The following is a 24287-nucleotide window of genomic DNA, read 5'->3' as shown; positions in this document are numbered from 1 at the left end:
CTTGGGGATGTCCGAGCAGCGGTGTGGGCTGGGCTCCCCTGCCAGGAGCTCCCTGCCAGGAGCTGGGACCCCCCGCGTCAGGAAGACATGGAACGTTGCTGCCAACTCCCATGTTTTCAAACACATTTTTTTGGTCCCACCTCTTCTCAAAAAAAAAAAAAAAAAAAAAAAAAAAAAAAAAAAAAAAAGTATACCTATATTTGGATGTTTTTTCCTTTTCCTGTCAGTTGCAAACATTTATGGGAGTTTCCGTGTGGGGAGGCGAGGGAGTACCAGCTGTGCCTCCTTTCCTGCTTGTCCAGGGTTCCTTATTGCAGCAACTCGCGGCTGCCAGGGAGATTGGGAGGCTGCTTTCCGCTGCTGGGAGGCTGGAGACGGGCAGCAACTGTGTCCAGTCATGGGCTTATAACAGGGAATAACCTCGAGCACCACTACAGTTGAGGGTGACCTGCTGGAAAGCAGCTCTGCTGGGGGTCTTGATGGACAACAAGTTGTCCATGAGCCAGCAGTGTGCCCTGGTGGCCAAAAAGGCCAACTGTATCCTGGGGTGCATGAGGAAGAGCATTGCCAGTAGGTTGTGGGATATGATTCTGCCCCTCTGCTCAGCCCTGGTGAGGCCACATCTGGAGTGCTGTGTCCTGTTCTGGACTCCCAATACAAGAGAGACATGGAGCTCCTGGAGCAGATCCAGATGCTATGGAGATGAGTAAGGGACTGCAGCATTTCTCTTACAAAGAAAGGCTGAGGGAGCTGGGCTTGTTCAATCTCAAGAAGAGGCAAATTAGAGGGCATCTCATCAGTAAGTATCTGAAGGGAGGGTGCCAAGAGCATGGAACCAGGCTCTGTTCGGTAGTGATGAGCAATAGGACAGGAGGCGATGGGCAGAAACTGATGCACAGGAAGTTCCACCTGAACCTGAGGAAGAGCTTCTTCACTGTGCAGGTGACCATGCACTGCAACAGATTGTCCAGAGAGGTTGTGTCCCTCAAAGGAGTTATTCAAGAACGACCTAGAAGCAAACCTGTTCAATGTGTTCTAGGATGACCCCGCAGAGCAGGGAGGCTGGGCCAGGTGATCCAATGTGGTCCCTTCCAATCTCACCCGTTCTGTGATTCTGTGATCATATTAGGTAAGGATATCAGCGTTTCCAGGAAACAAGTATATGCGCATTTCAAACACCAGTCGGGAATTCAAAATAGTATTTACTTTTCCCCTAGAGCACTGCACCATCCAGGCACAGCACCAGGGACCGTGTGTAACCGGAAAGGTGTCCGGACCATCCCACATCCCGCCTTGGCCCCCGCACCACGGCCTCCCCGCTCGGCCCCGCCTCCCGGCAGCCCCCGCGCGCCGCCCGGCCTCGCGAGACTCTGGGCTCTCGCGACAGCGGGGCGCCGCCATCTTACCCGCTCGCTCGGGCGCTCGCTCCGTCGGGCGCTGCGGCTCAGGGCGGCAGGGGGGCCGCCCGTCCCGGACCGCGCCGCCGCCGCACTCGGCCGCGCCGCCCTCCGGCGGGGGGGGGACCCGCGCAGCGCCCGGGACGCGCTTCCCGGCAGAGGAGCGGCGAGAGCGGGGCCCGCGAGAAGCAGCCGCTGCTCGACTGGTTCCGCCCCCTCCGTGTCGCTGGGCCTCCGGCCCCTGTCCGGCGGCGTCTGCCGAACCGGGAGGCGGCGGAGGCTGCGAGGAGGCGCGGCGGGAGCCGGGGTGCCGGCCGGCGGGGCGGCGCGGACCCCGCCACCGGGGCTGCTGCTGCTGCTGTTGCTGCTGGCGGGGAGGCGGGGGGCCCGGGCCGCTCTGGATGGTGGTTAAAATGATCATAGAAAACTTCGAGGCGCTGAAATCCTGGCTCAGCAAAACCTTGGAGCCCATGTGAGTAACCGCGACCCTTCCTCGCCCTCTCGCCCCCTCGAAATAAACCTTCCCTTGTAGAAGATGGGGATCCGCAGGGGCGGGAAACGCGGTGCCGGCGAGTCCCGGGAGGGCATCCCGGGAGATGCCCTCTCAGCGCCCTTCTTCCCCGGCCCGCCGTGTATGAAAGGCTGCGTCGTTCTCCCGCTCTCCCCTCGCCGTCCTCGGCCGGGAGGTAGGACCATCTCCCTCCGGAGGATGCAGCTTCCCCCCCTAGCGACCGCGTTCCTCTTCCCTTTGTAGCCCAGGGAGAGCGGGAGACGCTGTGTGTGCATGTGCAGCTCGCTGTGCCCCGCGCTCAGCCCCCGGAGAGGCCACGTTAATGAGCACGGCCCGCCGCCCGTGCAGGGACCTTCCCGGGAGAGCTCAGGTGCCGTTGGGACGTCTTGCGGGATCCTGGGATCTTCCCAGTAGCATTTTCTACAGACTCGTCGCACATCGTTGTTGGTTATTTTGATTATTTGACGCGCTCTGGTTTCCCTTCCCCCAAATAAAAATTGCATCAGTAGAGGACTTGGGAGTAAGAGCCCCAGAGAATAATTTACCTGTTTGTGAATACGTGCGTGGCCTCTAAGCATAACATTCATGTGAGTAAGTGGAGCTCTTCTGCAAATGGGTCTTCTTCTCTGAATGGTATTTTAGTGGAACTGAAGTGTGAACATAGTTTTAAAGGTTTATTTTCTGGAAGTACGGTGTCTACAGATGAAAACATCCACTTTTCTTGTCATTCTGTGCCATCTTTTTAACATGTCTGAATTAAATTGCTGGAATTTGAATTGAGTTAAATGAACTAGAACTCCTGAATTCAGTCTGATGTTAACTTTTGTGCTGAGGTGTTTGCCCACTGTAGGTTTTACTCTTGATGAGTTCAGATGGGGGGGAGGAAGGGGAAAAATTTGCTTTATGGCTTCCTTAGCCATTAGTTAAGTATATGTTGTGCTGAAATAACCTGAAGAAGTTATAAAATGCTGGGACATTTTTAGGAGAGCTTCATTTGGATTGTTCTTTTGTTTGTTTGGGGCTTTTTTTTTTTGAGGTCGTGGGGGAGGGGGGTAGTGGTTCTCCTTTATTCCATGGGTTCTAATCCAGACCACTGAAATAGATGAACTATGAATTTACTTTCAGTGGACTTTGAATTAGGCCTGCAGCAAATTACACTGTCTTTGTTATAAAAAGTTTGATGTTTTAAGATTTTTGTTTTGGGGGAGAAAAGGGCATCATCTTGTAAAAGCTGTACTTTGGGAAAGGTGAATTACTTTTTCTCTTGGGTCAGTATAATGCAATATCTTGTGTTCTGGGGTAGTAGACTTCCCTTCCTCTGCTGCATGATGTTCACTATTAGTTTCTGGGTACTTTCTTGTATGGATATTTTGTTAATGCAGTCAGCAGTTTGATGTCAGTGTTTTAGAGTGTGCTGGTTAGGAGGCTTGGAACAGACTCAGATTGGTCCATGCTTCTTTGTTTGAATATTAAACCATGAGCTCTCTAAGCAGTTGTCAGCAGTTAAAGGGTGAAATTGAGATTTTCAGCTTTCGTTATCAGTGCAATTTTCTGCTTTTTTTTCTACTAAGAAGACCAGCATGTATCTGTTAGGTTAAATGTGGTGTGTGAGCAGATCAAATATGGTTGTCGTTTTGGAAAACTATGGAGAGCTAAGGGCGTGCTGGTCTGGAGGATGATGAGTTCTCTGAATTTTTGGCTTTGGGAGGAAGCAAACCAGCAGCAAACTGTCGGTCAGTTTTCTGTAGTGTCCTGTGTTACTGCATTGTTGAATAGGTGTTAAAGTTAGTGGAGATGTATTGTCCTTTCCTAGCAGTCAAATACTGTTGGAGGTGGTTTTGGAGTCAGCTCTCTGAAGTGTGTGACTACAGCTGTAGCTTCTGGCTGTATGAAAATTTCAGCGTGCAGCTACTTCTAAAGAAGTAACTGTTGCTCTGCTAGTACAGTAAGGAGCTAACTGCTGATCCTCTGGAGGTGTTGCTGTAGCCCAAAAATTATTTTTGACTTGTCTTTTCCTCTTAATGAAACATAAAAGTGCCAAGTGTTTTTGTCTGGCGGTTCTTTGAGAAACCTTTAGCTGCAAGCTACGTAGCTTAACTTCCTAACTACGCTAAGAAAGACACCATTGTATTAGGTCATTATGGAGGTGGTGTCTTGGTGGTTGTAAGGGGAGAAGTGCATTTAAGAAGAAACGTAAATAAATTTTATTCAAACATGTCTAGATCTATATTTATGTGCTAGTTACCTAGAGCTGCATAGTTAGAACATGCTGCGCTTTCCAAGTTGCTTTTTCCAAAGAGCTAGGATTTTTTAATCGGGATGTATAACTTATTCCAAAGGCCATAATGCATGTACAGAATTATGAAACATAATGTTTCAGAATTAAAATATAGCAATAGCCACAAAAATTCTCATTTTATCTTTAAACAGTTCTAAAAATGCTGATTTCTTAATAAAATAAGTGTGTTACATAATTATATGGACTGGACATGATTTGGTTGTTGGACTGCTTTTACATGGAGTCTCTGGGAAACACTGTTCATAGACAGGAATGTTGAAGGAGATAAATGGTAGAAGGTTTAAGATCAGGAATTTTTTTGTTAGTGGTAGGTTGTTGGGTTTGTTTGTTTGTTTTGTACTATTCTAATGCCTTTGGCAAAGCCTTGGTGATCATCCATACAGAAAAGCCTTATCTGAGTTTTGTCTTGTTGCAGTGAGGCAGAAACTGCAACTGCTGCCATGGTGTGGAGCATTTGCACAGTCCAGCTCCGTTTTAGGGGTAATAGATCTCTAGGAACTTTCTGCAGTTCTTCAAGAAGAGGCTGCTTTTGTGGTTTTGGAACAGCTCCGTGTGATGTACGGAGAATTGCTAAATATACACACCAGAATCATTGCAGATACAGCCATGTAAACGTAGTACCAGTACAAATAAAGTGGGAAGAGGCGTTTTGTGCTGTGGCTACTCTGTGTTTGACTAGAATTATCCTGTATGTTTAACTCCAGTCAACTCTGTAAAGAAGGCGTTTGTTACTGGTCATCTTTGTTGCTTGCAGACAGCAATGAGCTAAGTTTCTTTCTTATCCGTGGCATGATTTCTGTCAAATGTTGGAAAATAATGTTAAACTTGGAATATAACCGTATGCCTGTCATTTCTGATTTCTGTACTAACAAGGCGCTCACTGAGCCTGTCAATTTGATGGGTTTCGTTTCTGCAAGTCCATTCCAGATACTCTATAAACTATGTATATAGTTCTTACTGGAATATCAGGGTCTGGCTTGGCAAAGTTCCAGGTAGGGATTTCTTTAATTTATGTTTCTTGAATTTGTTTGAATCTCTACTTGTGAAAAAACCCCAACTTTTTATACTAATGCTACACTCACAATTTCGCTTTTAAGACCTTGTAATGTTCTCCTCCTTGCCCTAATTCTCTACACTGGAAAGCTTCCTTGCTTTTAATTACTTTGTGTAAAATAAATTAAATTGAAATATTTATGTGGCCCGTTGAATTTTACTTTCAATTTGATTAAGTCTTCCATATCTAATTTTTTTCCACTTCACTGTATTTACACATTTGTAAAGGTTTGTTCTGTACTAAATCAAACTTGAAAAAAGATGAAACGCCTACAGTAACATTTATGCAGTATTTAGGCATACCTCATTGAAATGGAAAGGTATTTTGCATTGGTGAATTCTGTAAGTGAATATGGTGGTGTAACGATTTACATCAGATGGAATAAAATTAAAATTGTTTAAAGAATATTTTGAGTATATTTATCATTGGAATCTTTTATGGCAAGTGTCGGGTGTTGTGCCCTCACTATTCTTTTTTTGTCAAGCTTTTCACCCCTTTTTTCTTGGCTTCATCAGGGTCTTGACAAAAGGTAGTGCATAAAAAAGGTTTAACAGTGGTGTAACGAATATGCTAATAAGCCAGGACATTGGAAGCATAGAAATAAGTTAAAATTAAAAACCTTGTCATTCCTTTCATGTGGCACATCATCCTACCAATAACACTCATTAACCCACCATGAGATTTCTCTCATTTTCCATGAAACTTCCTAAGGTGTTCAGAAAGAATAAACATTCTCTTCAGTTCACTTTGTTAACACTTTGCATGAAGCTGTTTGTAACTAAGATAAATAAAGTCCAAATGCACACCAGTGGTATGTCATTTTTAACCGTTGTTATTTTTCTGCATCTGTTGGGAAACTTGATGATCTGTTCACCTGACTCACAGAGAGCTACTGTATTTGAAAAGTCAGGGTTCCTAGCTTAGAGTTGTGATACTGCTAAGCTTCTGTGTAAAAATATTGCATTACTATTAAAAGATGGTATTATTAGGTATAGTTAAAATCAGAAAATTGAAAGGAGAAAATTACTCAAATTACAGGGAACCTTTTGTTTTTACAGTGAATATCAGCAGTGAAGTGAAACCCCTTTGACTGCATTGCAAGTCTCAGAGACATTGAGTTTTGCTTTCTGCATTGAATGAGTATTGGAGAGCCAGCAAGCTGACAGCTGTTCTGCTTCATGAGAGCTGTCTTGAATCTAGGGGTGGCATTCTAGGCTGCCAATTACTGGTTGCAGCTGTATGAACATGTCAGATCTGGGTGTCATAATAATTCAGAACTGATTTAATGGCATCATTAGCTTGGATAGCAGCTTTGGAGGCTGTGGCGTTCCTCAATGTGTTTCTATTGCTTAAGTACTGTTAGAGAGTTAATGAAAGTAAGTATCATAAGAATGGTCCTTCTCAGCCACAGTAATGTCTCAAGATAAAAGTTGGATCTTGCTGTGTGAGTTTGTCATTCATTTTACTTACTGAACACCATAGCTTTATATATCTTTTTTTTTTTTTTTTTTTTTTAGTAGCAACAGAGTGGTGCAACTGCCTGAATTAGGCTGGCTGCACTGCCCAGTGTGCAGTGTACATCTTTCTGCACCCATTCAGCTCTGCAAGTACAAAGCATTTCTCTCAGCCTTCAAACACAGCCACGTCCACCTTGGTTAATGTCAAGAACTGAGCAGTATTTTAGCAATCAGTCTTCAGGCAACAAAACTAGACTGAAATTTAGGTTATTAACTCTCAGGATCAGAGCACAACAAATCGCATGCACCTACATGTTATTTCCTTTACAGCAACACCATTTGTTGCCTGGAGAACTACAGACGTGCTTTTGAGGTTTCAGTGTGTTGTGGTAGTTTAAATTTGTCAGGGAACTAGTTTCAGGATTTGCAGCATCATTTTGGTTTGTACATTAGTTGTAAAACTGAAGAAAAAAATCTCTTTGTGTAGTTTCTTTATGTCTCTAAAAAAGTAGAGTGTGCATACAGCATTAGCTATGTGTTAATAAGGGCTTTTGAACATATGGCTACACCAGTAATGTGTTTTCACGAACACCTTCAATATCTATGCCACATATACTGCATTTCTCAGTTAAGGCTAATGTCCGTAGTTGCCCAGTGATTAAAAAAGTCAAAGTGGGTTCTCAGACCATATTAGAAATGGATAGGTTAAAAAGATGAATTGCAGATAATTCAAATAAGAAAAGACTGTACTGAGAGGTGACTCAACCAAATTACTTTTCCTTTTTCAAGAATTGTTTACAACAGAAAAATTAAGGCTTAAATTTACCCTGACAGCTTCAGCTTTTCTGGTTTATGTTTATTTGAAACAGTAGTTTCAAATAATGACTGCAAAAACAGGTGAGGTCAGAAACGTGGGTTTTTGAACTTTCCTGTGAGCTTTGTTGAACTGTTTCTTCTGTGATTGAAGCAAAATATTTCAAGGGAATTGCTTTTCTTTTTGTAGCTTTCTTCTGTTGCATAGCAATTGGAGTTATCCATATAATTCTCTGAAGAGCATGTGGAGATTTAGCAAGAGAATTCTTCCATCTATGCCTATATATTCAATACTGTGTATTAAAACAGGATTACATGAGCTTCCTTGTTTAATAGAGAGGAGTAGCCACTGTATATTTTCTGACTTAGCATAGACTGCTAAAATACTATTAGAGGTAAAAACTAACGTTCCTAGGAACAATGATACACATTCAGAAATTGGGTGTAAGAAAACATGCCATGGTGTTTAATGGTAGCACACACTGGGATGTACTTTCTGCAGTAGAAATTAATTCAGATTACTTGTACCAGCTGGTGTTTGTTTGTTTGTTAAAGAAAACACAAAAAACAGGAAGAGAAATGTGTGAATTACAGATGTGTGTTAGTGCTTGCAGCACATGCCTACAGAATGTTGAAGGGATAGAGATAGGGATATCAGAGTTGAGAAATGTTTTTCTGCATTATTCAAAGAATGTGACCATTTTTCTAGTAGCCCGGCGTTGTTGTAAGAGTGAAGTTACGTATAAAATTCTGTCACACTTGTAATGCACATATTGTGTTTATGGTGAGGACTGATGTACCACACTATATTCAAGTTTAACTAAGGATTCAAGCCTGTATTTAATAACTGAAAAGATATATAATTCAGTGAGCAGTAGAATAAATTTTTTTTTTCATTTTTGGAGTAGCTTAGAGTATTTGAAATGTGTTGGTGGTATTCTCATTTTTCTGAGATATCAGTTAAGGATCTTTCCCTCTTATCTTTCAATCTACAAGAGTATAGCACAATACATATATTGTATGATAAATCCTTGTGCTACACACTATGTTTGCTGCCACCAGAATGGGCACCTGTCCTTTTTTCTTTATTGTCACGTTACTTGTTAACAAAACAAAGTCGATTATAAGAGATTATAGAAAAACTGATAAAGCTAGGTCAAAATTGGTGAAAAATCCATGTATGCAACAACAAAAAGTAAGCATATTGCATATTATTCACACACAAAGACTGCTATTCTCTAAGAAACTACTGTTAAACTAGAGAACATAAGATCTTGTTTATCAGAAAAACTCAAGGCCCCATAATCCAAACCAGCGGATTTTGACTAAACCAGTGGATGGAGAATTTGTGCAGAACATTTCAGAATTAAGTTTGAGTGAAAAAGTGGAAAGGAATTGCTTTTTAAAAAATTTCCCCAAACAAAATGAATAAAGGTCATGTCTAGAACTTTTGATAGCTATAAAGACATTTTCAGGCACACTTCCTCAAGTCAGTGTTTTGTAAACTTTATTTTTTACTTCGTGAGCTCAATTGGTTCTCTTTTCCACCACTTGAGGTTGCTAGCCATTTAATTTTAGCATCATCTTAAAAAAAGGCATTTTACAAGAGTTTGAAAAGCAATAAAAGATCAAATTATAAACGTGTTAGATCTATTTAAGATACTATTTACAGAAACAGTCTTCACAGTAGTGTGGAGAAAACAAGTAAATTGCTTCTGGGTTTTTTTTCTAGTTTTGAAGAACAGATATAGAAGAGGAGACTTCTGTTTCAAGTCAGTAAACAAAAAAGGACATCAGCCTCTGTCTGTGTAAAGATCATTTGCAGTTTATTTTAAAAAATTAAAAGCACATTTATTTACCAAAGCATCTTCATCTCCCTGTACCACAAAATTCACTATATTCGTTATTGCTTAAGTAGTGTCAGTTTGAAATAATTTGCCTGTTAGTATTTTTTTAAAATAGTGTTTGTTAAGTAGTTAAAACTGAAAGCTTGTAAAGTCTTATTGTTGTAGAGGTTCCCCTGTACAAGCTGAATAACAATAATAGTAGAATTCAGTACAATTGTTTTGGATTGTTCATATGTGGCCGTGCAGGGTGACAAATGTTGAAACGTGCATGAGTACACAGCAAAAAGCGATCCTGTGTTTTGCAGATTAAAAGTACATTTTCATTGAGAATGTTTTCATAAGCATATCTGGGAGTTGGATGGATGTGTTCAAGTCCTGGGGTGGACAGGATTGCTGAGATTTCTGAAGTCATCATGGCAGGGAGGATGAAAGCATTAACTGTTGGGTATTTTTAAACATCTTCTGTTTGTTTGGATTTTGGGGTTTTATTTGTTGGTTTTGTGCGGTTTTGTGGATCTTTTTGGTTTGTTTTTTGGGGGATAGTATATGGTTTGTTTATTTTGTTACAGTCTAGGTGGTTTTCCAGAGGTGATTTCTGATTTTTATACTGCTTGTGAAAGGGGAATTGCTTTAAACTGAATATGAGGTTGTTGTATAGTCAGTGCTGTAGGAGCTGGAGATTGGAAACACATTGTAATAGCGAAGAGCAGTAGGTTTTTACCTTCTAGACTGACTTGGGTTGTTTTTCTTCCCCTTTTTTTTTCTCCTTTATTTCTGCGCCCCTCCCCCCCAGAATTTTGAGTGTACCTATCATTTAAGTAATTTGTAGCAGATTTTGAACAATGACAGCTGACTGTTCATATTGTCGAATGAGAACTAAATTTGTGGAAATTGAAATGGAAAAAGAAAAACTGAGGATAATAATGTGAAAATTGTCTGCTCCCCACCTGTCATGATGAAAACAGCACATTAATTTTCCATGGCACGATTCAGCTTGAAACCTGAAAAGTATTAAAAATCTAAAGTGCCATTGAAATTACATGAACAAATGATAAAAAAATAGTTAATAACTTTGCAAATTCAAGGATTGAAAGGTTATGAAATGCTGGTCGTAGGGCCTGCTGAAGGCTGAGAGAGGACCCTCATTGAGGCTGTGATGAATACTGTTCGACACTGGGCTTTTAGATAATGTGCTTTGCTCATGTGCTCAGGTGCTTGCAGCATTAAAAGAGTCCTACTGCTCGCACTCTAGGAGGTTGTGTCAGGTTGTGCACTGACTTGGTGCTTGGACAGTATTTTCTTCTAGATAAAGAATTGTTAGACCTGAATGGGACAAACTAGATGTGAAAAATTTCTGAAGAATTTTCAGTCAGTTTGCAGTCTGGTTTTTGATTGGCAGTATATATTTTCATTTTGTTCATTTAGCGTGTGTGAGTTCTTTTGGAACTTAGACTGATCATGAACTTCTGTTTCCTGAATCTATATATTAATGGAGACTAACATGGAATACAGTGGTACGTCCACTAGCAGCCCATGTTGCTTTTCCAGCATGAAATTCTACTCTTGCCTGCTTTCTATAGGATGCGGTGTTATGTTTGAAGCTCTGACCTTTAACTTTAGGGCTCTGTCTGCTGGGCCCAGGCTATCCATAAGTGATGCTGACAGATCGTCTTCCTTTGCTTAGTGGGTACGTTTGCATGGGGGATGTGGCTTGCTATGCGGGAGATAGGTTTCTCTGGTGAGAGGAATTAGGTGGTGTGATATGTTTGTTTAGGGATTTGGGTTCTTTTGCCCAGTGTCCAAAATAATGCCATTTCAATGATCAGCATTTAGATTAATAATTAGGCTTCAGCATTTGTATCTTAGAAGGAGTTTCAAGCTTCTTTTTTGTTATGACTGTTGTACCACTATGCTAGAGCAATATTTGTGTAATGTTCATATTGAGTGCTTCTCTCTGACCACAGATTAATTTTTCTTATTGGTTATTTTTGGTAGAAAGTATGTACAGTTAGGATGCATCGATGCAGTTTTTTTCTACTTGTCATTCTTTAAAACCTTAGTACAAACTTCAGTGACCACCCAAATAAGCTGCTATATTACATGATCGGTATGCATCCATTCAATCCTGTGTTATTTTGTGGGGCCTGAAGTCTTCCTTTGGTATATGCTAAATAAGGAGATTAGGTTGTTTAAGACCAGTGTCTCACCATTTCATTAGTTACTCTTCTTGAAACATGAATAGTTTTGTGCAGTAGTCTTGCTTACTTTGGCAGGCTTTACAAAAACACCACCACAAAGTTTATTGTAGATTCCTATTATTCCTGTGAAACATTGTAAAAATAATATGCCACTTATATTAAATAATGTCCTACTGAATGTGGATACATGGCTTTCTTCATTCTAAGTTCTTTGTTGATGTGCATAAGACCATCAACTTCTACATTGAGGCGCTCTGTATTTAATTGTAAGTTGAATTCTGAATTCAGATGTCAAATAGATAATGATCCCCTAAATTTCCCTCCATTTTCAGTGTACCTCTTATGGAAGTGTCTGTTACAATATATGAATTTAGGCTTTTGACACCAAGTTTGAAACTGAAAAAATCAGTTTCAGTTTTCATGGTGTTCATATGTAAGTAGTAATAAGAATGTTCAAAAGTGTATATAGGGGAATACTCGAGAGTCTGATTTTTTATCTTGTTTTTTTAATGTAGCATAGATTATTTCTGCAGTATCACTGTATTAATTTGCAGTTGGATAGACTGACTTTTCTCGGATAACAGTTACTCAGTGTTACTTTCAGAATTATTGATTCCATCTTTGGGGAGTTAGGGAAGTATTTGTTGTCTTTGTTTTTAATACAAAACAGGCAGTTGAGGCTGTTTCTTAGAAAATAGTTTGTTCTAGTTTGCTCTGGTGTTCTTTGTTCAGTATTAGGAAATATTCTAGGTAATTGTTCTCTTGAAAGGAAAGTGATACTTAGAAATGTTATGTATCTGGGCTCTGTTTTGAAAAATACACCTGAGTATTGCTTTGGTAGGAAATGGTTTTGCCCTATATGTGTATTGGTCATACCAGTTTCAGACATTAATTTCTGTAACTAAATTGCTTTCTTTTTCTAACTAATCTATTTGCAGATGTGATGCAGATCCATCTGCCCTAGCTAAATATGTTCTGGCTTTGGTAAAGAAGGATAAAAGTGAAAAGGAACTGAAGGCATTGTGTGTTGATCAGCTGGATGTATTTCTTCAGAAAGGTATGGGCTTTGTCATAACAATTAAGATTGAGGGAAAATTCTGTCCTGTTGAATTTATTCAGGTAGTATTTACCAGAGAATCGGGCTTTGATCTCTTTATTAGCTTTATTACTTTGTAGAATATAATTCAATTTTCATTAAGTAATTTTAAAAAGCCCATGTGTATAGGTTAACATAAGGTATATGTTTTGTTAGTACTCACAGAGGCACAGAATCATATAATGGTTTGGGTTGAAAGAGACTGTAAAGATCCTCTAGTTCCAGCCCCCTGTCCTAGGCAGGGACCCCTCACACTAGTCCAGGTTTATCAGGGTCTTGTCTGACCTGGTCTTGAATACTTCCAGGGCTGGGGCATCCACAACTTCCCTGGGCAAGTATTGAACCTCTGTATATATATATATATATATGCCAGAAATATTTTCCCAGATACTTTATTAAGAGATATTAAATAATGCAAGGATTGAAAACTTTGTGAAACATTGTTCATTATTGACAGTTTTTTGACTCTGTAAATGTCTGTTTAAAATATAAATTAGGAACACAGTATTTAAAGAAAATACTCTTTGTTGTTTTAACTTTTTAATGCTGGTTTTGGTTGCTTATCTGGGTTTTTTGGGTTTATTTATTTATTAATATTTAAAGCAAATGCTAACCATGATTTTGTATAATGGTTATTTGTACATTCTTTACTTTTAGAAACTCAGATATTTGTGGAAAAACTCTTTGATGCTGTGAATACAAAAAGCTACCTACCTCCACCAGAGCAGCCATCATCAGGAAGCCTGAAAGTAGAATTTTTTCAGCACCAAGAAAAAGAGACAAAAAAAGAAGAGGTGGGAATTGATTTTAATTTACATGTACATCTTTTTCCTCAATCATGTAATTTTCTTATGTGTTTAACTTCATAGTTTTTTTTAGTAATAGTTACTAGTAATTTATTATAACTTATATCAATATTAATTTATATTTATTAATAATATTATTAATAATTACATGACAGCATTAAAATAAGTCAGAAGATTTGTGCTTGGTATTTTGAGCACTGCTGCACAATTTTTCTAGCCCAAGTGGGTGTTCCAAAGGTAAACCAAAGTGGTTTTGCTGAGGCAAAGGTAAATGAAGTTAATGAATATTGTAGAAGCTGCAGTACAACCTGCATGAGTTTCTCTGGTCAAAATTGCTGTTGTAGTTGTGCTGCACTTTAATTCTGCATAAATCCAGGCTTCCATTCTAAATGGCAATTTTCATTCCTTCAGCTGCTTGATCCATATTAACATCCTTTTGTCACAAGTGTTTATGTTGTTCATTGAGCCAGAAGAGTAAGTTTGTGCTTTTCAGTAGCAGCCTAGGTTTGCCTGCGTGAAAGTGTTCTAAGTGTGAACCGAAAACCTGCTGATGAAAAAAAGACTCTGGTGTTGGTTGTTGAATATCCGTGCCTTTTCAAATCTTAGCAAAACCTTAATATGGTTTTTTGTCTACCTACAGTAAAAGCAGCTGTATTTTCAGTGCAGCACTGTAAAGGCTGATTATTTTATTTTTTCTCAAACAGGGCTTTGAATATTCCTAGAAATAGAAATTAACATGTTATGAAGATTCACTAATTATGTTAGAGACTGAAATATTTAATTTCAGTATTACTGCTGATTGCTCAGTGTTCGGAGTTTTTTGTTTTATTTGATTATGCAGAAGTCTGCATTTTGGTGTACTCATGTTTTGATGTAATATACATGCTTTGAATTCAGATAGTTAAAGAGGAAGAGAGAGAGAAAAAGTTCTCTAGAAGATTAAATCACAGCCCTCCTCAGTCAAGTTCTCGCTACAGAGACACCAGGTAAAAAATTTTGCTTAACTCCTTGTATTAGATGAGTAATCAGATGGATTTGGATTTTTCACGGACTTAAATACTTTGCTTCTGTGTTGTCATCTAATAAGCCTAAAAAGGCGACTTCTATTGCTTTTATGCATATGTAGTTAAGTGGCGAGTGTGTATGTGTGTAACCTGTCTCTCGAGTTGTGCACAACTGTCATCCTTGGAGGTTTAGGAATAATTCTGGTGTTAGATTTATGGTTTGTATTGCAGTATCTATTCTGCCTGATACTGAGTTTGAATTTTGGTTTAGAAGCGTTCCCTTCAATAACCAAAATTATTGTTTGTTTCCAACTTGGGAAGTACACACTATTGTGCAGAAACAGAAATTTATATTTGTTTTAAAATCTTAGGTATGGTAAAAATAAAACGAATAAGCGAAATGAATTTTAAAATCCTTCTGAAAAGAAAGGAGTAGCCATAAGTTAAATACAATTTGTAGCTCTTCTCTAGTTTTCCATTGACATTTCTTCAAGTTTTTAAGTCGTTAAGATTCCAAATTACATCCTCATAATTCTTGTAATTAACCTCTAATACTTCATTTATAGAAGCCGTGATGAAAGGAAAAAAGATGAACGTTCTCGGAAGAGGGATTATGACCGAAATCCTCCCAGAAGAGATTCCTATAGGGATCGATACAACAGACGGAGAGGGAGGAGTCGGAGCTACAGCAGGAGTCGAAGTAGGAGTTGGAGCAAGGAGAGGTTGCGGGACCGTGATCGAGACCGGAGCAGAAGCCGGAGCAGAACGCGAAGCAGAGGTACCAACAGTTGGTCTCTAAAATACGGTGAATGTTTTCTACAAAATTTAGAAACTAAACTTGAAAACTGTGTTCAAAATGTACTAGAATTTCCTCTGTTGTTCTTGTTCCTTTATTCAAATTTAGCTTTGTTTTCTGTGGAAATTAGGCTTCTGTGATTGTGTTCTCAGTGCTTGTTTTCATCTCTTACACTCCATTCTTGTTTAATACCTTTGTATTGAGGTGTCTGTTCTGGCCACTTTTAAGCATTGTTGTAAGAGAGGCAGAAAAATACAAGTTATTTCCATTTCATTAAATTTTAGGAAACTCAGAATCTGGTTTAGGCAGATACAGAAATTAATACTCATCTACAAAGGTGGAAGTGGCAGAGGCTGCCTGTTTGGCAGTAAATGACTTGACAAGCAGAACAGTACAGCTCAAGACTTTTGGTCTTGTCTCCGCTTCAGTGTCATAGGTGAAGGGCTGAAATCATTACAGTAAATATTTGTGTTTGTGCACGTATCTGTAGGACTTAAGATTTCAGTACAGTATTTTGTAGAATTGAACTTCTTTATAAAGGGGGTTGCTTTTTCAGCTGAAGAGAGTCCTTTACCCTCAGTAGTTTTTAATGGTAAATTGGAAAAGAGCAGTGAAAGTAATTTTATATCTTTGTCCTGTCTTAGTCGATATATGAGTAAAAACAGTCTGGTAGAGCTCTCCTTTGTATTATTTTTCTTTCTGTAAAACAGGCCTTGGTAACCTAGCCTTAAAACGAGGAATGCAGATTTCTCAAAATATGAGAGCAGATATTTTCCAAACAACTTATTAACAAGCAAATTAAATAACATGCAGCAGTTTAACTAAAAGATTACAACATGATTAAGTCTTCATTAAAGAATTATTTACATAAACTGAAATGACAGTACCTTATGGACACTATTTTATAATGAAAACTTAGTTTCTTTTTCTGAGAACATGAAGAAAAGTCTGTTTTACCCACACTGATAAGCCATCTTTAAGATATTTCATAATACCTTTACCTTTATTGTGGAGTTATTTAAGTCTGTTAACTTATGTCATGACATAACTATTCTGTCTTAATGGAGATATTTACTGTTTTTTGGTGGTAATACTAAAAAATGAAGAGAATAATTCATATGTATTCAGAATAAAAGGTAATTTTACTTGCTGTATCTGCCTAGGAGTGTTCCACACCTGTCAAGCATTATTATTTCACCTATTACAGCAAAGCTTTACATGCAATAAATACATGCATTTGAATAGAACAGAAAATGAAGATCAACAAAATGAAGATATTACTATAATATTGTCTTGAAACATTAAAGATTTGTAACTTTTATAGTGTTTTCAAGTGATGGTTACTCTTTTCTTGCCATTGCCCCTTTATTCAAAAAAACTTTACATCTGAAGTTCTTAAAATACGTGCATCACTAAAGAAGATGTACTCTGCCTGAAGTTAAATAGGATGTCTGCTCTACTGTGGATATAGTTGTTAATAAAATAGCCCAGGGTCTGACTATGTACTTCAGGGATTATTATTTTTCTGGTTAAACCTTTGGAGTGTAGAATCTTGGAGTAGTTGAGGTTAGAGGAGACCTCTGAAGGTGGTGTAGTCTTAACACCCTTTATCAAAGCAAATAAACTGGAACAGGTTACTTAAGACCAGCTAAATTATAAATAACTCCACAGGCACTTTGGGCAACCTGTAAAACATTTCAATTATCTTGTATGTGTATTGAGTTGATTTGGAGTGAAGATACTTAGAGAGTATCTTTGATACTTAGAGAGTATCTTTGTATCTTTGAGTATCTTATGGTGAAAAGGTGGATAAGGAATTATACAATATAATTTTTGTTTTTATTTTTTTGTTACAGAAAGAGATTTGGGAAAGCCAAAATATGACATGGATAGAACAGATCCATTAGAGAACAATTATACTCCAGTTTCTTCTGTGACAAATATTTCATCCGGCCACTACCCTGTCCCTACACTGAGCAGTACTATTACTGTTATTGCTCCTGCTCATCATGGAAATAACACTACTGAAAGTTGGTCAGAGTTCCATGAAGAGCAGCTGGACCACAACTCCTATGGAAGACCTCCACTGCCAAAGAAACGCTGTAGAGATTATGATGGTAAGTACGTTTTAATTTTTTAATTGCTTCCTAGAGTTATGATTGTCCCCTTTCTGAAAAGATTGAGGTAATTCAGCCTTCTTTTTCTGATCTTCTCTAATATAGTGGGGTTTTTCTATTGCACAGTTCTTGATTGCAAATTTTGTACCACTTCTTACTGACTTTAGACAGCTTGGTCTTTAAGTGTTTGTGTATTTTTTTTACTTACTAGGACTATTTTCTGTAAATCAAAAATAGTATATTAAAAATCTATTTAAAGATCAGTTTTACCCAGGTTTTCTGTTTTTATGTCATGTTTCAATCAAATATTGTATTTGATGGTTTTGACAATGGTAGCACCTTACTGAGCTCATCCTATTTCATTCTATCCTATCTAGGAGACAATTTTTTTACTAGAAAGGTCTAGAGCTGAAATTTCCCTGGCTCATGTTAGACCATCATTTCTTTCTGTGTAGGTGTTTCTTACAACTGGCTAAGTTTTTGCTTATCTCTGTCTTAAGCTTTCATTTTAAGTGTCTTGTTCCAGAATATGCACAAAAGGCTGCTGCAGCTGGCAATGCTTAACTAAATTCAGCTGGTCAACCTGCAGGCTCAGGAGAGTTGAAATCTCCTCATAAAGTTACTTTTAAGGGATTTTGTTATTGTTATTGTTGTATACCACAATTACGAATTAAAGTTCTAGGCCAGTTTATATTCAGAGCTTTGATGAGAATTTTTTTTTTAAATAAAGAAGATGGGAAACTGAACTTTCAAGTATTTGCAGAGTTGTACTTCCAAAGAGTAGCTTTGCCAGTGTACATCACAGTAATGCTGTGGAGCAAGTGGAATTGTAAATGTGTCATTTTGAAGTTTTCTCTCTTCAGTGGCTACATGGTTCCATCATAATGCTCCTTCTATCTGCACTTTCAAATTTTTGGCTATACTCTCTGCTAAACTTCTGTTTTTGTTTAACATTTCAATTTAATGTGCTCTATCACTCTTCCTGAAGATGGGGTAGTACATACTGCTTCCCCACCTCATGTTCTGAGGAAGTGGGCGTTCCTCTTTCTTCTTATTTTACCAGAAGGTGTTTCAGCCTGTATTGCATTGACTGGTATTTTGGTGTTGTTTGTTTTTGTGGACACTGTTGCTAAATAGATAATAATAGAACAGTTTGGGCTAGAAGGGCCCTAAAAAAGTCATCTAGTTTAGCATCCCTACAGTGAGCATGGTCATCTTCAACAAGATCTTGTTGCTCAGAGCCCAGTCCAGCATGACCGTGAATGTTTCCAGGAATGGGGCATTCACCATTTTTCTGGGCAATCGCCACCTTCATTATAATAATTTCTTTATCTTATATTTGCTTTGAATCTACCATGTTTTAGTTTAAAACTATGAACCCTGATCCTATCACTTCAGGTCCCACCAAAAAGTTTGAAGTACTTAAAGGCTGCAGTGAGTACTTAAATTCACTGCTCAGAGCCTTCTTATCTCCAGTCTGAACAGCCCCAATTCTTTCAGCCCTTCCTCATAAGAGAAGTGCTTCAGGCTCCTGGTAATTTTTGTGGTCCTCCTCTGACCCGCTGTTTTACTTGTGTGTACAAGAAAAGAAGTGAATGCGTATTTATTTTTATTTCTATATATTTAATATTTACAAATGCATAGGTTATATGTAAATAATAAATTTTGCTCCTACGTAATCACATTAAACTATACCTGATGTTTACAATGCTTCATGACATAATTGCAAAAGAAGAAAATGAGTGAATTTGCTCGTTGGAATTTTGTAATATTAACTTCTAACTTGTAAAAGGAGTTTCTCAATCCTAGCATCTGCACTTTTTGCGTAGAAACAAATTGATTTTGCTAACGTGATAACATCTAGATTTCATTTTTTGCTTTCACCATTTGTTATAATTCAGTGCAGAATTAGTTCTTCAAGAACAATGCAACACACTTTTATGCTTGCAAGTTTCTGCAATGTCCATATGTGTTGACTGCTAAGAATACAGTTAAAGGGTTAATTTAATTATCTAATCTAAGCTTCTGCTGGTATGTGGAACTCTTAATTTATAAACTGCCACATTACACATTGAATGTCTTGTATTAACCCTGAATCAAGCTACAGCTGTTGAATACTAACATGAGTTCTTCTTGATGTTTCAGAGAAGGGTTTCTGTATGAGAGGAGACATGTGCCCTTTTGATCATGGAAGCGATCCAGTAGTGGTAGAAGATGTGAATCTTCCTGGCATTCTGCCTTTTCCAGCACAACCCCCTGTTGTCGAAGGACCACCTCCTCCTGGACTTCCTCCCCCTCCACCAATTCTGAGTCCGCCTCCTGTTAACCTTAGACCTCCGGTACCACCACCAGGCCCCTTACCACCTAGCCTTCCACCTGTAACCGGTAATTAAAAAATATTAAATTCCATTTTTGTAGTAGAAAGCCCTGGATCTTAATTGAATTGTGCACAGTGCAAAAAGCTGTTTTGAAGAATCCCAGCTGTATTATATTATAGAAAGTTGAACTGTGCTCTACTATGGCATAGCTTATCTCAAAGTTATTCTTTCTGATGATAATTGTTGCAGAGTTGGTTGTTGTAAAATGTTGCACGCTAAATATGACTCTTTAGTATGGAATGATAATTTCATTGTATTTACGCAGAAGCATGACATCACAAAATTAAATTCCTTGAGTATTATAGAAAAGTTGTCCAAAATTTACTACGGTTAAAGAAGGGAAAATCCTAGAAACAACAGATCCTTATTGTTTCATTTATATTAATAGAAATAAAGATAATTCATGACCACATCAAATTTATACCTGAAAATATAATTTGGGATTAATTGTAAAACGAAACTTGTAAAGTAACTAAGAAAAATTCTCCACTTTGTTTACTGTTTGACTAGAACAGTACTTCAGCTGAAGCGCTAAAAATTAAATGAGAACTTAACGTGTCTGGCTGTTGTTTATAAAGTGGCCAAAGTTTAGTGCTTAGTTGCCTTGTGTGGTTTAAAAGCTGTTACGTTAGTTTTATGTGCATATTCCTCTCTCTTTTTATTAAGTTAGGTGTCCCACTTGGTCAAATTATTCAGGAGTAATTGATATTTGATACTGCTTAGAAATTTCTTGAACTGTTTTAATTTTCTGTTGATGGTATATTTAAGAAAGATATGAATGAATGTATTTATTTCAGTTAATATAGAGTGTTGTCTTGTTTGGGTTGGTCAGTTCTACCAACTAAAAATGCTATTTTTAAATCTGCTTCACACATTCAGATATATCACTTTATAACTTCTTCCAAAACCTTCTCTTCTTAATGATTAAACTGAAGATTGAGCTTAACCATTCAGCTTTGAGAGTGTGACGTTACCTGTTGTAAAAAAAGTCAAACCAGTCGCTGCCCACTTCGTGACAGGGGGCTATTTCAGGAAATTATACAAACCACCACACCAACCAAACAAAAAAAACCCTCAATTTTTAGAATAGTTCCATTAGAGTTGAAGGTTTCTTCTTGAGTATTTGGAAAAATAATTTCAGTCAAATTAGTTATTGTCATCATAGAATATTTTTGTTACATAAAAAACATACTTTTTATTTTAAAAATAGGATTTGTTTCTTTTTGATCTGCTTTTATTGAGCTTTAAAATGCTTCTGTTAGTAAAGATGAATACTGGGCTAGCAATTAAATTTTGCTTGTAGAGAGAAGGTTTTTGGAGAAACGTTAAATGATTCAAATGCTTTTCTCTCTAATCCAAGTTCTGAGTCATTTGCTGTTGGGGGTGGTTTGTGAATTTATGGTACAGCATCAAGTCTGCAGATGTGCCTTCTCAGCCCCTTTTTTCTTAAATAGCCTTAAAAGCATTTCAGATCAGTTTTCTTATGAGTGGAGTGTAATGAAAGTGTAGTGGATAATAAATAAATGCAGCGTTTTCCTTTGTTTTTGGCAGGACCACCCCCTCCCCTTCCACCATTACAGCCTGCTGGCATGGATGCCCCCCCAAACTCAGCAACCAGCTCAGTTCCTACTGTTGTTACCACGGGTATTCATCACCAGCCGCCTCCTGCTCCACCCTCTCTTTTTACAGCAGGTGTAGTACTGAGGCTTTGCCCACAAGGTTTGCTAAATAGAATAACATTGATTCATATTATAGTGTACTTTATAGCGATTATAATGTCATAGTTTGGGAGAATAAGTTTGTATCATATAGACTGTGACAGTAAATTAACATTCTTCTTTTCAGACTTAGTTCAAGATGGAAGTAAAATTTGCATATAAAGTGTGAATTGTGACTGGAGAGTAATATTTTCATTGTGTTTAAGCAGAAAACTTGGCACGATGGTTTTTTATGATAGTGGTTATACAACTCTTTTATTGTAACTCTATCTTGTAATTAAATTAAATATTGTATTTGAAACCTTAGGGGTTTTAACTGCAATTTATTTTAATTAGACAATTTCTTTGTTACCAGAAACGTATGACACAGATGGCTATAATCCAGAAGCTCCAAGTATAACAAATACTTCAAGACCTATGTATAGACATAGAGTACATGCCCAAAGACCAAATTTGATAGGACTCACATCAGGTGATATGGATCTACCACCCAGAGGTATGCTCTCAAAGCTATACTTAGTCAGTTTAGCAGATTTTGTTACATTAATGCAGATTGAGGAACTTTCCAGAGAATACTGGAAAATACTGCATTTTCCTAAAATCTTCTGCAATTAATAGATGTTTAGTTGAATAGGGAACTATGTCTGTAATTGCTTCGTGCATTTTTACAGGTAAAATGAAATCTCTCGCTAGAGTATTGCACAGTTTACCCTTAGCTGTAGTAACTGGTCACTTTGTATATCTTTCATACAGAAATATATTAATGTTTCTGTAGTAGAATCTCAGGATGATTTTTGCTGCAGAGAGGAGGGAGTAATTTTTATCTGGTAGCAGTTTCATGCACGTATCTTAACCTCACAGTTCCTGTGGCCCTGAGAAGAAGCAGCAGCACGCAAAATAAGAATGGAAAAGGGATAAAACCATTTTTAATGTGGTTTTAATTTGCATTTGTATGTATTTCTATTTAATCTTACTATGTTTCTGTTGGTGTATTTTCAGTGAGGAGTCCCCCAGTGTGATTCCTGTTCTTCAGCAAAAGTGACTCCTTTCCCAGTCCATCCATAAATCTTGCTCCTAGGTGTTAGTGTCCTGGAGTACTGTGCATTTCCTGTCATGCCCATTTTTGTGTGCGCCATTAACAGTAGAATGAAGGTGTTAGCTGGAGTGGTGTGAACCTCAGAGTGTTGCATGGGACATTGTGAATCACTGTGATTCAGAGTGCTGTCATCTCAAGGCAGATGCCTTCTGTCACACCTCTTTTGTTTTCTGTATGTGTGATGTTACGGTGACAAAATGAGTGCTATTAGCTCTTTTGATCTGTCGAAACATCTGTTGATAGCTAAGAAGTCTATGACCAAGGTTTGATTCAGTCAGAACAAGAATCATAGTAATTTCAAAATAAACAATTGTGCTTTTCAGTGCAAATTCAGTGTGAGCAGAATACTGTTTTACAATCAAATGCACAGAAAATATATTTTTAAAAAGTAAAATCTTCTCATCTGTTTACAGAAAAACCTCCTAATAAAAGTAGTATGAGAATAGTGGTAGATGCTGAATCCAGGAAAAGAACAATTGGTGCAGGGGATGGTGGAGTTCCTACAAAGAAGACTTGGTTTGACAAGTGAGTGACTGTTAACACAGTGTTGGCTTAAGAGTTTGAATTTCATGAACCTCTTTACTGTAATCTGAAACACATGTATACCTCTATAAATTGCAAGCAAGTGAAACTGAGTACATTGATGGTACTAAAGTAAATCATACTATAGTGTGATCTGTATTTCACTGTCTTCTATCGAAGGTAGTATACAGATAGATGAAGTTGCTTTGGATGATACTAAGATCTGTTCTTTCAAAGTTGGCGTGATCTAAGAAACAGGGAAGCTGCAGTGTGATGGTTGTTAGAGATGACTGATTTTAGTTGTGAAACTTGAGTTTTATCACTGCTATTTTGATTTGAGTTGCCAGGTATGTTGCTGAGAGAAAAACAGGGTGCAAGGTTGGAAGAGATTTTAAGAGATTGCTGGGAGTGAGGAGAGCCTTGAAGTAATAGTTATTTGAAACAGTAGTGGGGAAATTTCATGGAATAGCTAAGAAACAGTTTTCGGAGAGAAGTAATGTGGAAGTCAGGAATTACTGACATGAGCAAATAAATGTGAATTATCTCTCAGATTTATGTGCTAGGGTATGCTGAGAATATCAGTGGGGAAAATGGCAGATGTATGGGCGTGCATCCTGTACTCTTCTTCACTTTTCTAAAATTGCATTATTTTTTAAGTCTGCAGATCTTTGTGTCTCATACACGCTTGCTTCTTTGTAAGCATATGCAGTTTAACATTGTGTTTGCTAGTTGCTATGGATTTCTGGCTTGATTTTTTATTTGTTGCAGGCAAAATTTTAACAGAACAAATAGTCCAGGTTTCCAGAAGAAAGTGCAGTTTGGAAATGAAAATACAAAGCTTGAATTGAGAAAAGTTCCCCCAGAACTTAACAACATCAGCAAACTTAATGAGCACTTCAGTAAGTTTGGAAACCTAGTCAACTTGCAGGTAAGAGGCAACAAAGAGAAAGCATTATGCTTTGATATAAAGATAGTGGTAGTTGCTAAAAGCAGAATGACAGGTTTTTTTCTGGTTCCCTGAATCTCTTCATTACTTTCCTAATTTGTTCCCTGGTTCCGTGAAACTCTTTACTATTTTCCTAACTTGTTTCTCTAAAAAGATCTCACTGTTTTTAATGTTATTGCCACTGAAGAAGCAGAAATGAAATGTTCTACTCATCTTTTATATTTTGAACAAA

General features: G+C 38.1%; 1 protein-coding gene across 4 annotated transcripts in view; it reads left to right on the top strand.

Annotated features, from left to right (window-relative positions):
• Positions 1-1712: 1712 nt before the first annotated feature.
• The window catches only part of RBM26 (RNA binding motif protein 26), a 49363-nt gene continuing 26788 nt past the window's right edge, over positions 1713-24287 (top strand). For 2 of the 4 annotated variants that reach the window (XM_088159809.1, XM_014870989.2), the window contains exons 1-11: positions 1713-1869; positions 12515-12633; positions 13330-13466; positions 14376-14464; positions 15049-15260; positions 17135-17395; positions 19541-19780; positions 21325-21465; positions 21847-21987; positions 23001-23112; positions 23878-24037. In XM_088159809.1, the coding sequence (XP_088015935.1) occupies positions 1799-1869; positions 12515-12633; positions 13330-13466; positions 14376-14464; positions 15049-15260; positions 17135-17395; positions 19541-19780; positions 21325-21465; positions 21847-21987; positions 23001-23112; positions 23878-24037 (1683 nt within the window). In that variant the 5' untranslated portion in view covers positions 1713-1798. Of the gene's footprint in view, positions 1870-12514; positions 12634-13329; positions 13467-14375; positions 14465-15048; positions 15261-17134; positions 17396-19540; positions 19781-21324; positions 21493-21846; positions 21988-23000; positions 23113-23877; positions 24038-24287 lie in introns of all 4 variants that reach the window. The other 2 variants (XM_014870990.2, XM_014870988.2) reach the window with 1 other exon arrangement.

This window comes from Sturnus vulgaris, chromosome 2 (assembly GCF_052056855.1).
Source record: "Sturnus vulgaris isolate bStuVul1 chromosome 2, bStuVul1.hap1, whole genome shotgun sequence".
Classification (NCBI taxonomy): domain Eukaryota; kingdom Metazoa; phylum Chordata; class Aves; order Passeriformes; family Sturnidae; genus Sturnus; species Sturnus vulgaris.
The sequence above is the reverse complement of the archived record's forward strand: the minus strand, read 5'-3'. Positions and strand labels throughout refer to the sequence as shown.